Below are 14,585 nucleotides of genomic sequence, written 5' to 3' on the forward strand. Positions count from 1 at the left end.
TTGGGACTGCCAGCGTTTCTCTTTCTAGGTGTCTGACACTTATTCGTCCTCAGTGTTGCTCTGCAGCGAAGTTCTGTACACTGAAACCGAGTCTCAAGCGAGTTTGTAATAGACCCGGCCACTTCAACCGCTGCCGACTGACTGCGTTCTGCATTGAGGTAAGTTGTCTAAGTATACGAGCAAGTCACGTGACTTTCGCCTTGAAGGGCTATGCCGAAAGACTATAAAAACGCATGTTTGTTTGTCACCGATGCTGGACGGCGAGGTGACGATTCTGTAAGGCATGTGCCCAGCAGGCGAAAGTCTTTGCCTTTTAGAGACCGATGTTCCTGAAGGCAAGATATCCTCATAGTAGTTGAATCTCAGCCCAGGAGAAACAACACTATGCGATGAAGAAGAAGAAGGAGGACAGAGAAACAACCTACTTCTTCACAGCCGAATCGAGCGAAAGATTCTTCAGAATCTGCACCCGTGCTTATCAATGACTGAAAACGCTAACCGCTATTTCATTACTTTCCGATGAGAAGACGAGGTCCATGAAAGCGGGGCGTTTTTCAAAAACGAAAAAACCTCGGGAAGAACTGCCTGCAGAACTGCTTCTCATGGGCTGAACCTTTTGAAGCAGAGCTGCCAAGCCGGGGAACAGGTGCTGTCTTCCTATACATCTGTTAAATCGTGGTGAACCAGGAACAATTGCACACCTACAAATAAGAGATATTTATAAAAATAAGCTCAGATGTCTGGAGAAAAAACAGTACTCCTTATCGTAGTGCTATGCAGTGGTAGACTAGCACCGAATTCTGTTACAGTGTGGTAAACAGAAAAGAAAAAGTCTAAGAGATATCTCTGTTGAAAAAAATTCTCGCAAAGCGAAGGCGATGTTCATTCATGCATGCGAGAATTCCCATTAATCAGAGACCTAAGTCCGTGATTGTTGAGCAGAGTTGCGGTTAGTCAGTCAATCATGCAGGAGAGAGAGACGTAACCGACCGCGCATCACAGAGAGCCAGCTGGTACTGAGCTGCTATTACAGAGACAGCAGTCTCATACAACGTTAGCCGTCTCGCACTCTTCAACCTGAGTTACCAGCTATTCCATTCTACGAAGGAATACATTTTGCTAGAACCATCAAGCAGAAAGAAGCGTTCAAGCAAATAAATTTAAGCGAAACGGATTTAAAGCGAAACTGGAAACTCCTAGAAGGTTGCAGGGAGCCCCGATTTGCAGTTCAATAAGAATACTAGTCCTCTCGGTCGCCATCCGTAGAGCTAACTACGGTATGCGTGTACACCCTGAACAGTTCAACTGCTTAACAGAATCATGTCACGGAGGTAATATATGCAGTAAATTGTAGGTATCTGTACAATGAACTCCATCCCACATTCTTTTCTCAACGAGGAAGAGAGTAAGGATTGGAGATTGACTGCCTTCGTTCTCTTAGTCAAGAGAATGAAGGAGAAGTCTTTCCCGAAGGAAAGCTCCAAGAGTGAACCAAGAACCAGAGGTGAAGACTTCATGGACATTGTCTATGAGTCTGCTTTGCCCGAAGAGCCTCAGCGAGGTAGTGACCTATGACTGAGAGTTCTTCTGGATCTTGTCAATGGGGGCTTACCCGCTTACGTGACAGAACCTTATTAGGATCTTTGTCCATGGGAACTAGCCCACTTACCTGACAAAGACTTATAGATCTTGTCAATGGGGGCTTACCCACTTACATGACAGAAACTAATCCAGGAATTCGAGCATATGGCGGTGTTCTCAAATTAGAGGTAAAATTTATCGGGGATTCTCGTCTAGCTCACCTTGGACCGAGGTTTCGCTTAAGTGTTTTGCGCTTAAGTGTTAAGAGAAATAAAAAACTCGAACACTGCGAGTGCTAGAAATTCCGCAGAATCTTAAGCACTTTTTTTAAATGATGAGACACAAAGCTCAACTTGCACCTCCAATAAGTTAACTGAATAATGGATAAGAGAGATAAATTATGTTTGAAGGCGAGAGAGGTGGCTACTGCTCTGACTTCATGAGTTTTAACTTTGATCAATGGAAAAGTGTTTTCCTGAATCCAGGAATGTGCTTTGGAGATCAGGTCTCTTCATAAAAAACGACAGGGCGTTCTTCGAAAGAGGGCGAGAGGTCTTGTTGATAGAACACCAGAGGTTACTAGAAGGTCCTCTGATCTTCTCAGTTCTATGCAGATAGTACCTCAGGGCTCTAACTGGGCAAAGAATCCTCTCCTCTTCGTCCTGGCCCAGGATATCCATTAAATTCTTGATATGGAGGATGAAAGAGCAAACTGCATCCCCTTGGGAGAAGCCAATCCTCTTGTCGATCACATGTAGCTCACTTACACGTTTAGCCATAGCCAGGGCTACTAGGAAAAGGGTGGGTCTTCTATAAAAGGTTCTTGAGAGAAGTGGAACTGAGAGGCTCGAAAGGAAGGCCCATAAGCCACTTAAGGACTACATCCGAGCTCCAAGACACTAAATCAGACTTCTGCTAGGACATGTCAAAAGACTTAATGAGGTCATTAAGATTGCGATTGGATGAAAAATCCAAACCTCTGTGTTTGAAAACTGCAAAAAGTATCACTTGGTATCCTTTAATGGTGGACGAGAATCTCCATTTTGTCTTTAGAGATTAGACCAACTTCAGTCATCTAACAAGCAGTTGTGTCATAAGTGCACAAAATAAACCCTCATTAAGAGCTTATACCCCAACAAAGCAAGTTTACACCTATAAAAGCCACTAAATATTGCATTTCACAAAAGTTCAGTAAACTCACTTTCACATGAAGGGCCCCAGAACTGAGAGCAAGAGTAGGAATTTCCATCAAATCCCACCAAAGTCATGCGACTATTAACCCTGTCCTTCCCCAACACTAATCAGCATCAAAATGCCAATCAGCATTTGCCATTAGCATACCTATAATACTGAGTAATTTGCATGGCTAAGTAGAGGTTATTTAAACAGTTTTTCCTACCTGCTATAGAACATTGGTCATCACTCCACACTATCCATCCACACAGTATAGTAGTTTATCAACAATGTATTGTGATTTGGATACACTTTTCTACTGAAAAAGGCTAGTGAATGTGGTGAGGATTATTGCAAACATGTCTGGGGATATTTGAACTTTCAATGAGGATTGTATATGAGTGATTGATGGGTTCAAATGAAATTAATATGCCTTAATATCAATGAATGCTAAGAAAATTCTGTAAATTAGTAGAAATAATTATAAAATGGATTTTACCTAAAATAACACTTCTGGCTACTTTTAAGGAATCTGATTTCCACACCTTATAATGAAAGACTAAAACAACCAGCCAAAATGAAGGATACCTTCCACCAGGAATTATCATTCATTTTCAGACATCTACTAAGTTTGTATAAATTTTCCTGGAAATTTTTTGCTTGCAAACTAGCACCACTAGAGCTTCAGTTACTTACCAACTAACATAAAATACAAAATTACATAATTCATCATTCAACCAACCTTATATTAAGTCCTTGATCTTTGCCATGCTCATCTACAAATTTGAAGTTTTCTAACGTCCTTAAGTCATATATATGTTCTCTTGCTGAAGTTACCACTCTTTCGGAACCGTTGCGTACTAAATAATTGAGCAGCAATAGTGACTTGTAGGTTCGGCGCCATGCATTACGGTTATCTTGTAACATACGCTTCCACAACATTCCCATCACCTCAGGGAATTGTTCATAATAAAATGTTGATTGTGCTAATTCTTGCATTTGGGGGCCTGTAAAAATAAACATTGCTGTAACTTTCAAAACATGACACATTGATCTTCAAAGTATTGCATGCCTCAAAGTGACAACTTCAACTTCCCCATAAGTCTCATAATCTACAAGTATCTGACAATACAGCTTGAAATTATTGTACACAAGACTGTAGTGGAACTATACAAACATGTGCTACAAGTACATAGTATTTTCTATTAATGTTAATGATTCATATTCTTCTGGATCATACCAAAACTGGCATAAGCTTGCACAGCAAGTTTTCACAGAATAGAATGCTTCATACCATACAATTCAGAAATGCCTACCACTGTCTTCACTTTCCTTGCAATTCTTCTGTCTCTTGCATAACCACCATATTATCTACTAGATAACAAGTCCCAAAGATTTTCACTCCTTCACTCAATAAATCCATAACCAATACAAACAAAAACAGGCTAAGTGGCAATCTTTGAAATACACCAACTCTTAACTTCAAAACATTTCTGTTATGCCACAGATTGTTATCACTGCTGTCCTTCACTTTTATACATCATAAAACCAAACAAACAAACTTTTCTGGTACTTTCCTCATCTTAAAAATACTAAAACACTATTTCCTTTGGTAAGTTATAAAATGCATTCTTTCGGTCTATAATTGCATAGTATAGCTTCCAATTACCTTCCAGCCTCTTTTTCCTGAAACTGTCTTAATAAAGACATCACTGTACCTATCCCTTCAATGAAATTGTACTGCATGTAAACTTTTACCAAGTTCTAAAGCCTTCAGCATAGTTCTGGCTGCTAGATTCCACTATAATTACCACACTTCATAATACCTCCCTTCAATTTAAACACATTTACCATCAGAGTTTCATTCCAGTCTTCTGACATTACTTTCTCTTCCGAGACTGCCAGTAGTTGTTCAAGTATATGTACATTGTTTCCATTCTATACCAAGTACATTGAACTTCTCAATTTGTACCTCTGATGGACCTAGTGCTTTGCCATTATACATTTTACACAAAGCCTTCTTTGCTTCTGCAGATTGTATTAAATTAAACTGAAATACTGCAAAGGCATTTGATCATACAGATATCCAAAAGAGCACAATTAATGTTCAAATACACCCACAAAAAGCTCCCCATATAAAAGTTACATTTACCTGTAGAACATAAAGAATTTCCAAGAATTATACCTACTCCATGATCACACTGGCATGTCAACATCCCAGCCATTAAGTACAGGATATCTAACCTTAGCGTATCCTGTATCTTTATCTCTTTGAAAGATGCCAAGAATTTAAGAATGAAATAAAGTATACCATACTGTATACAGTTCATTACCATTATTCTGTTACTGTTCTATTTAACATGACCAGTGAAAGAATAATCAAATCACAGTTTACGAAAATCTGTAAAATAAAAAAGAACTGCTTTGTATACTTTTGTTTCCAAAGCAATACTTAATTGGAAAATATTAAATGCTACGTCTATACAACCAAGCAATGAACATATCAAAATGACTTATCTGCATCAAATTGCAAAATGAATTTTCCTAAATATGAAGAAGAGGAGTAACATTCTGCAGAAACACATTTCATTATATATATTACATATCTACTAATGACTTATTTTATAACTGGATCCAGCTAGGCGCTAGAAATTATCCTATTGTTAAGACCGAAGGTTTGTTCGCGTATGAACAAACACAAGATTCCAGGTTCAAATATTGATACATAGGTAAAATCAGCTATACATAACCAGCCTGAAGTCATTATAATGCTACCATATTATACAATACTGAGAAGTATAAAAACTGTCAACAGCATAAGAAGCTTAAGAATAAAAACTGTCAACAGCATAAGTAGCTTAAGTCTATACAGTCATCCCTTTACAAAAAAAACGGTAAAAAGGAACTAAAAAAGTGACAGTAATGATATGAAATTAATAAAGACCAGTAGTAATAACATAAGTTGTTGTGCATACAAAGGTTACTTGAACGACTGTGGTCGTGAAGGTTATGACAGCCTAACAGGAAAAGGTTAGTCCAAATCATAATCTGTAACAGTAACAACTGACTCTATATTATATTAAAAAAAAAAAAAAAAAAAAAAAAAAAAAAACGCACAAAATTAAAAGTGAAAATATTTCAGTTTCTTCCTCAAAATGAAAATTAAAAGTAAAAATAAAACACTAGACTGCTGTTGATTCCCATTTTACTGGACTTGCTATAGAAGGAACACCCAGCTAATGTGCAGCTTACAAGTAAAAAAATAAAAAAAGGAATCTGGATAATTTGAGTAAAATGGCATGTCAAAACAATGACAATATTCAGGGTGATACAGGCTATGTATTAAAAATTATTACCAAAAATCTAAATAATTTTACTTTCCTGGGCTTTTTCATTCTACCTGAGCTAATATTTACCCATTCTATTAATGTAAACAACACCAAATTAAGGCAACAAAACTTAATCATTTCATTCTTCTCACCTGACAAGGACACAACAATGCTAAAAACATGTCCTTCCCCTAACCACAACATCCTCAAAATATGCACAGTCATACTGCACACCACTGTCTTTGGATGGAACAGACAGCTTCATAAATAATCCATTTCCTTTGGGAACCCAATATAGCTTCCTTTGGGAATCCAATATAACACATACCAGACAAGGTACAGTATTACCTAAACTCACAAACATGAGCTAATCATACAGATATAGTACATCTAATGCTAAATTATTGAAGTATAAGTGAACATTAGGACACTTGCATTATCATTATCAGCTAGGTTAATAAAAAAATAAAAAATAAAAACTGCCAAATTGAAAGAAAAACAAAATTTCAAGAGCTCTTTTATGAATCCAATCTTGTAGAACATTTATTGTGATAATACAAATATTTATTCTTATTTAATTTGAGAAGATAGGAATTACACAAAAGAAATAAAATAGCAGTTATCAGTCTTGTGTCCCCTTTTTTTTCCATCGTAATAAGCCTTCAAGTATCGTTTCTCTTTTTGCATTTTATCAATACTTTACCTCTTAAGTAACATTTTACTACTTACTGATAATACTAAAATAATTTTCAGTACAATTTCCGATTTTTCAGTAAAGCTAACTCCTTCCCGTTAATTTTAACCCTTCTTTAGCATATACTGCTTGAATTGTCACATTCTTTTCTAAATCTTCACACAATATATACTTGACAAATTTAACAACTTCCATTTTTTGCTTTATTTCACGAGTGCTACACACAAATGAACATCCAAACCCTACCTCAAAACAGAACATGTATCTTAGCAATACATTCACACAACTAAAATCTTTCCTCCTTTTACTTGTCATTTGTTCTGATCCATTTGAGTCACTCATTTATGAAAAATGTAAACCAGGTTTATTTATATTTCCTGAAAGCCAACTTGATTAATTTTACATAACACATCAAGTCATTTTCCCTATTCTACCCTAATAGTAACTAGATACTATTGTCAAATAGCACATACGTACTTCTGTCATTCATGTTCTATAAAAAAGGATTGTTATTCATACGTATTTAAGAATTAATGTCTGATTAGATACAAGCTTTATGAAAGCTCTAGCACTTTCAAGGACTTTTTAATGCCTTATCTTTCAACTGCAATTAAAAATAACTTACTAAAAATAAATTACTAACTTACTAACTAAACAACAGTAATACGTTAAGTAGACAAGCTATTTCACGCTTTTTGGTTTTACTTTTCTGCATATATTCCAATTTCATATGCAGATCTTGGGTATTATAAATATAGTAATTCAAACTGCAGCTGATTCACAACACCTGAGAAAACATTACCTGTTGGCCCCCATGCTTCATCGTTTGTAGCTTCTCGAACTTTTGCTTCCACTTCTGTGTAATTCATCACCATATTGGTGCTGTAAATAAAAAAATTAAAAAAACTCATATGAATGAATTCTGACAAATGATTTTCTTACATGTATAGTACAATATTTATAAGAACATATATTTCCACTTCATCTGTTTTAATAATTTTAAATAGAAGTCATGTACCACCTTGTAAATTAATGTAAATCAGCACCTGCTTGTATTTTAACTAGCATTGTATACATCACTTCTGAATGATACAGGTATAAATGATTACCACTTCAAAACTAAACACTTATTAAAACTCATAAAAAAACCTACAGGGTTAAGAGACTCCTGTACTAGGAACCAGTACACCAAAATTTCACAACAAGACTTCCATCATAGTGGTAATCTTCATAATAAATTACAGTTACTAAGGCTTGTCACCAAGTAGTGATGACATTGCAATATATGTGTAAGCTTAGCCAATTAATCCAGCTGGTTTTGGAACTGTAGTCTGCAGGTATGAGGTAAACTGGCCATCTGCAAACAGCTAAGCTCAATAATAAAATACACATAAAATAATATATGTGTAAGCTTAGCCAATTAATCCAGCTGGTTTTGGAACTGTAGTCTGCAGGTATGAGGTAAACTGGCCATCTGCAAACAGCTAAGCTCAATAATAAAATACACATGCGGATACAAAATGGTACCATTCTTTTTCTAATGTATGTATATACATTGTTGTTAGGAATAATTTCCATCAATCATTAAACAGAGAAAACATTTCAGTGACCTTGGATTCTACATTGCCTTTTAGCACTAAATTATGCAGGGCACAAACTGACTGACTATAACTCTCAAATACTGAGGGGTATAACTAGAGGTGCACTTTAAAATGTAACAAATCAGTAAAAAAAAAGGCTATATTTTCAAAGTAATTTGCACTTTCCTAAGTATAAAAACCATAGCCTTTCATATATATATATATATCATATATATATATATATATAGAGTAAACTCCCAGTGCATGCATGGAAGGATATTCCATGTACAAAAGGCATAGTGGTTGTATTCCCATGGGAACAAATATATTTTCAAGATTCTTATACTATTCATTCTTAATTTGAAAAAACAAAAAAATCTCTAAAATGCAATGCTTGTTTCAAATAACTGACCTAAGAAAGGGGTAAAATACAGAAACTTTACTATGCTCATTATATACATCACATTTGTGAGGAAGGATCAATTTAACATCCTTCACCTGACACATCACCACTAAGTATGCTCCTGCATTTTGAGGGTACAGCTCAACTTGAAGTAACTTAAGGCACTGTCTTTCACTTGGCCTGATAAGAAAAAGGAGAAGCTTCACTCCCCCAACCCTTACATAAAGTGGTACATGACACCCTAGAGAGATGGATGCATGCTCTTTGACAATGGGGAGTGGCTTTTCCCACTGGAATCACCATAACCTTGAATAAAACGACACATCCTAACCTACCTGATCTAAATTCCCTTGGATTGGTTATCATTCCCATAGCTTTAAGCAATTAACCATTCCCAAAGATCTATATCTATAAGGGAGGGGGTTGCTTTGTACAGTTATTTTCAATCAGTAACAGTTTTGAGAGTTTGATGCACTTTTAATTCTATTCTTCAAGGCCTTTCCATGAACAACCAAGAACACACACACGGTAAGCCATATGTACATTATAGTACACATGTACACACCTTCAAAAGTAGTTCAAGTCCATTCTTACCAATACATGTAGGTTATACCAAAGTTAATACTATCTATTAGAAATGCCCTTCCTTAATAATGACGTAAGAATTATGACTTCACAAAAAAAAGAAAACTTGGTCAAAATAATCTCTGGCTTCATATTTAAACAGCTTCAAGATTACTTACTCACAAAACCAGTTTGGTCACACACTATAAACAGGATTGCAGTGAAATGTTTATGAAGCAATACAATGCTGCAGTTCTTACTGTGCTTTCATCAAATACCTTAACTACTGACACTGAAACCATTTAGCAAATCAATTTATACAAAATTTCTATTGCCTCTTCAAAATGAAGCCTGTGAATATAGGTATGAAAATTACTCCTCTAAAATTTAAAAATAAGTGTACTTTAGTTTTTATGGAGAAGAAGATATACTAGTTCATTTTATTTAAACTGACACTGCTACAATCTTGTTAAAATAATACAAGTAGTATAATAACTGTAAAATGCATCAAATTACCTTACTCATTTTTGTCATCTCAGTTACGAAGCTAATGAATTGTTGATGTCATTGCGAATCCATAAAAATAATTTCTGCAAAATATTTGTTTACACTGCCATTTACCAATCAAAATTGTATAGTACTGTATGTAGTCTAAGCTTAAAACTGGTATAGTATGTGACCATAACAGAAAACATAACACAGTATGATAAATCCTATCTACAAATACAAAAGTTTAATTACTTTTCTACTTCCTTTTTTTATTTCATAACTGACACGAGAAAAACTAAAGTTTTACTAATTTTACTAATGACTTTATTGCACATACAGTTTTCCTCTGTGGACATTTCTACAATTTGTAGTTTTTCTTATGACCTTCTGTATGCTCTATATAAAGTGACATTTCCCCATCAAGCAATCAAGTTGGCTTGCACACTCTACCAAACTTACTATTTTAGTTTGACAACTCACAAATGCTAAGCAGTCTTAGTAGTGTAACTTTGAAATATTACGAAGTTGAAACATTACAAAAAACACAAAATAAAAATATCAAAGATGTACAGTATCAGCAAGAATTGTGTGTTTATCCTTTAATCTAAAAAACATTAAAACTTTAATAATGAAGGTGGTTTAAAACTACCAGCAAACTATATAACTTCATCATTAAGACCACACGTTTTGGACAGGTACAATTGTATTATAAAAGCCTCTGTATTGACAGTTTTTACTTTTATTGCAATTTGTTTTCTTTCAAATATTCACTTTCTCTTGGACAGTGATATTAAACTCAGGAACAACATTTTGTATCAAACTGATCTGGGTTTGAAGTTTTCTAGAATTTAAGTTCACTTTCATTACCGAGTTCTCTTTTTTTTCAGAAACACTATAAACTATAATCTTGTTAAGAAATAATTTCAATCAAACATATCACAAATGCACCAAAATTATTCAAGCACTAGCAAATTTTCAAGCTACAGTGGAATGTTTCCTTTGGTAGATACAGTAATGAAGTCTGTAACATAAAAAAAAAATATTCCTTGATGATGAAATATTACTGTAAAATCTAAAGAAAACTGTATGTAAAGGTAAATTTTTCAATGTCCATAAAAGGAGGCCTTTGATACAATTCAGTTCATGCATAATAAACATGGATTACCTCATATCAGTTTTGAAAAAAAAAAAAACAGAAGCAATTCATTTCATGATGCAGGATAACATTTGTAGAAAGGACGCAACATACAATGCACGTTTGCCATTAATGTACAGTCTTTCCTATAATTTGAACCTCTTACTCTCTACTCCAGAACAAAGAAATAATTCAATCAATGTAAAAAAAAGATTCATCATGAAATATTCTAGTTAACTTGTAATACTACAAATTTACAGCTCACTATTATACAGTGTTATCATGGACTCGGAGTAAGAGAACACTCTAAGGGAGACTTCAATAGCCACGTAGTCTAATTTGGCTTAACATCTAATTCCACGTAGTCTATTTTGGCTTAACATCTAATTAACTTATAATATTTAGAATCAGTAACGTTGTGGAAGTCAAAAAGGAATTTAAGTATACCCCAAATTGCCCACCCACATCATACTACTACCTAACCTGTAAACTAGTTTGATAGGGTGTACAAGATGGATGGTTACTTAGGGGGTACAGTACCTAGTTGTCTTGGACTACCACAAAGCAATAATAAAATTTGAGGGTGGGAATTCCAAACCTACCTTTTCCAAATTATTGAGAGTACTATATCAACTTCCCTACAAAGGACACAAAGTCTCCCTTCTAGAGTTCTCTTACTAAGTATTCCAGCCCAAATTGTAAAAGTGAGCTGTAAGTCTGTTGCTGACAGTCTTCCATAGTAATATTAGAAATTAAATACAGTACCTCATGATGAATTATTTTTAAATTAGGTCACCAATATAAGTGTATTGCATTCCTCAACTTGTTGGTCTTTTTAAGTAGAATCGCTTTCGTATTAAAGCTGAAAATCTGATATGGATAAAGTTAAAATAATAGTTAATGATAATGAACTAGGTAGGCCACACACATGGACACAAAAATATCGTTTCTCCTAAAATGGACTTGGGTCAGTGTTTCTTTAGGCAGGGGCAAAATCTAGACTTTGAATATTAAAAAGCATTGTTGACAAAAAATAAAAAATCAAGATAGGCTAAGACACCCACATTATTTTTCATAACTTTATCCCCTATGTATGGCATTGATATCCACCTACCCAGAAGCCTATTAATTTGAATTAGGGTAAAAAACCGCATGGTACAGGGGTGGACTATGTACGATCAATGTGTACAACCCCAAAAAAAGTACATTATAACGCGTCCTGACATCGGAGATGGGCATTAGACGCGACTTGTTGTTGGTGAGAAACGGAGCTAAAGACCTCTACTCCGGTGTCAGGACGCGTTATAATGTACTTTTCTTGGGGTTGTACACATTGATCGTACATGGTCCACCCCTGTACCATGCGGTTTTTTACCCTAGGGCTTACCTAGACCTCCTCCCCCATTAGGAAATGGTATTGACATTGGCAGTAGTATAACCAAACCACAGGGGAGAGCGGTAATCAGGTAAACTGCCAGGCTACCCTAGTTCTGTGTTCTCCCATTAGCTAGGCTATCCTAAACCTGAAAGATCCAATTAGCTAGGCCTAGGCTATCTTGAATAACTCTAGTAAGTAAATAATCACGGCCTATCCCACTTCGGTCTAGGCTACCAATACGGGAAGCTTATCAGTGCCATGATATTGGGAAACATTACTAGGTTAGACTAGTTTAGTTGTTTAAAGGATGGTACCAATTCAGTAGCTTGAAATTCTTTAAAATTCCGATCATTTCGATACATACAGACGTCCTTGCCCAAGGAATGTAGACTATGCAGAGGTACACTCACACACACCTCTTTCGTAACACCTGTGGGAATTCCCCCCTGCCGACTCCATCCCGAGAATTCTAAGAAAGTCACCCCTTTGACAAGATTCCAACTAGGAACTGGGAGGTAGCTACCGAGTGTCTTTACACTTCCGTCTTTGTTGTCATTTATTCCATTCCGTCGTGGTCAAATTTCCATCCCATCGGGGTAAAGGAAAAGAAAAACCTTCGCGGACGACGTCCTGCTGTTCTCATCAATTTGTACTGCATAAAAAACCTGAAACTCCTCGGACCCAGACACCCTCTCGCTAGGCTATGTTTTTCAATCAGCTGAGTTGAGCGATGACACTTCTTCATACTTACACTTTTTCTGTCAATTCTCGAACTTTCCACATGTTTAACATGGTCTCTTTTTACTTGGAACTCAACAAAGACTGTCACTTTTGTCTGCGAGGCCTCAAGGAAGGTGATTCCAGTGGTATAGCCCTCTAAAACGGCATCAATCAACACACCAACACTTTCACCTCAACATGGCTAACCAACACACACGTCACTTGTGTTCGGTTTTAGAAAAAATAAAACTATTTCGAAGAAATGATACTTTAGATGGTCTCATATGTAATTTAATGTAAATAAGATTAATATTAATACATTTTATTATTTTATAAAACAATATGGTGTGATTACTTTTGATCTAGAAATACATTTGCTCAAGATACAATCGCAAAAGCGGGAAGTTTGATTTTCTTACCTGTCACTGGCGTTGCCAGTGGAACAATTCATTTACTTTTATTTACTTACCAAACCTTATTTTAGCGTAGCTGGTACGTTTTCTGTTAAGATGCATATGTATTTTACACACACACACACACACACACACACACACACACACACACACACACATTATACATATATATATATCTATATAATATATATATATTTAAAAATACTTAAAAATATATATAATCATTATAAAATAAATGAATAACTATTACGAGATGGTGCACTGCAGTTGCATGTCTGCATGACAGATGAATGTGTAGTCCATCACGCAAGTATATAGGTCTACGTGCATCAATGTACTTATACTTGTATATATATATATATATATATATATATATATATATATATATATATATATTTATATATCATATATGTATGTATGTATGTATGTATATTGGTGACTAGGAAAATAGACAGACGTTACTGCATACACACAATACACACTCAACACACATCGCACAAATATATATATATATATATATATATATATATATATATATATATGTATATATGTATATATATATATATATGTGTGTGTGTGTGTGTGTGTGTGTGTGTATGGAGTAACGTCTGTCTATTTTCCTAGTCACCAAGTCACCAATCTTATCAGGGGAGAGCGTTTGGTGGCAAAAGTATATTGTTTGCAGGTAGACCTATACTTGCGTGTGATGATACACAGGCATCTGTCACGCAGACATGCAAATGCAGTACACCATCTCGTGATAGTTATTCATTTATTGTATATGATTATATATATTTAAGTGTATTCATGTAAACACAGAAATTTATCAATTATATATTCGTGTATGGGTAATGGACCGACCTGCAAGGGGATCTCTCTCTCTCTCTCTCTCTCTCTCTCTCTCTCTCTCTCTCTCTCTCTCTCTCTCTCTCTCTCAGAGGATATATTGGTTAAAATAACTAGCAGCATGCTCATAATTTCTTGCTGATTGTCATATCACGTCAATATTTGAGAACCCTTTCCTGTTTCACTTGAGTGCCAATCACAAAATTTCAGCTTTGCCAGCGTCATTTAATTGGCTTGATTATGTCAGTTAGTTTTTATTGGTGACAAAACTACTCAAAAT

The 14,585-nt window shown here is 35.3% G+C and overlaps 1 protein-coding gene across 3 annotated transcripts in view; it reads right to left on the reverse strand.

Moving 5' to 3' along the window:
- LOC135196307 (telomere length regulation protein TEL2 homolog) overlaps positions 1 to 13,260 on the reverse strand; it is a 109,530-nt gene extending 96,270 nt beyond the window's left edge. For 2 of the 3 annotated variants that reach the window (XM_064223017.1, XM_064223014.1), the window contains exons 1-3: positions 13,078 to 13,260; positions 7,580 to 7,659; positions 3,497 to 3,761 (exon numbers count right to left, since the gene is read on the reverse strand). In XM_064223017.1, the coding sequence (XP_064079087.1) occupies positions 3,497 to 3,761; positions 7,580 to 7,659; positions 13,078 to 13,118 (386 nt within the window). In that variant the 5' untranslated portion in view covers positions 13,119 to 13,260. Of the gene's footprint in view, positions 1 to 3,496; positions 3,762 to 7,579; positions 7,660 to 12,742; positions 13,039 to 13,077 lie in introns of those variants that run through there. The other variant, XM_064223015.1, reaches the window with a different exon arrangement.
- Positions 13,261 to 14,585: the final 1,325 nt, after the last annotated feature.

The sequence above is a fragment of the Macrobrachium nipponense genome, chromosome 17 (genome assembly GCF_015104395.2).
Source record: "Macrobrachium nipponense isolate FS-2020 chromosome 17, ASM1510439v2, whole genome shotgun sequence".
NCBI lineage: Eukaryota > Metazoa > Arthropoda > Malacostraca > Decapoda > Palaemonidae > Macrobrachium > Macrobrachium nipponense.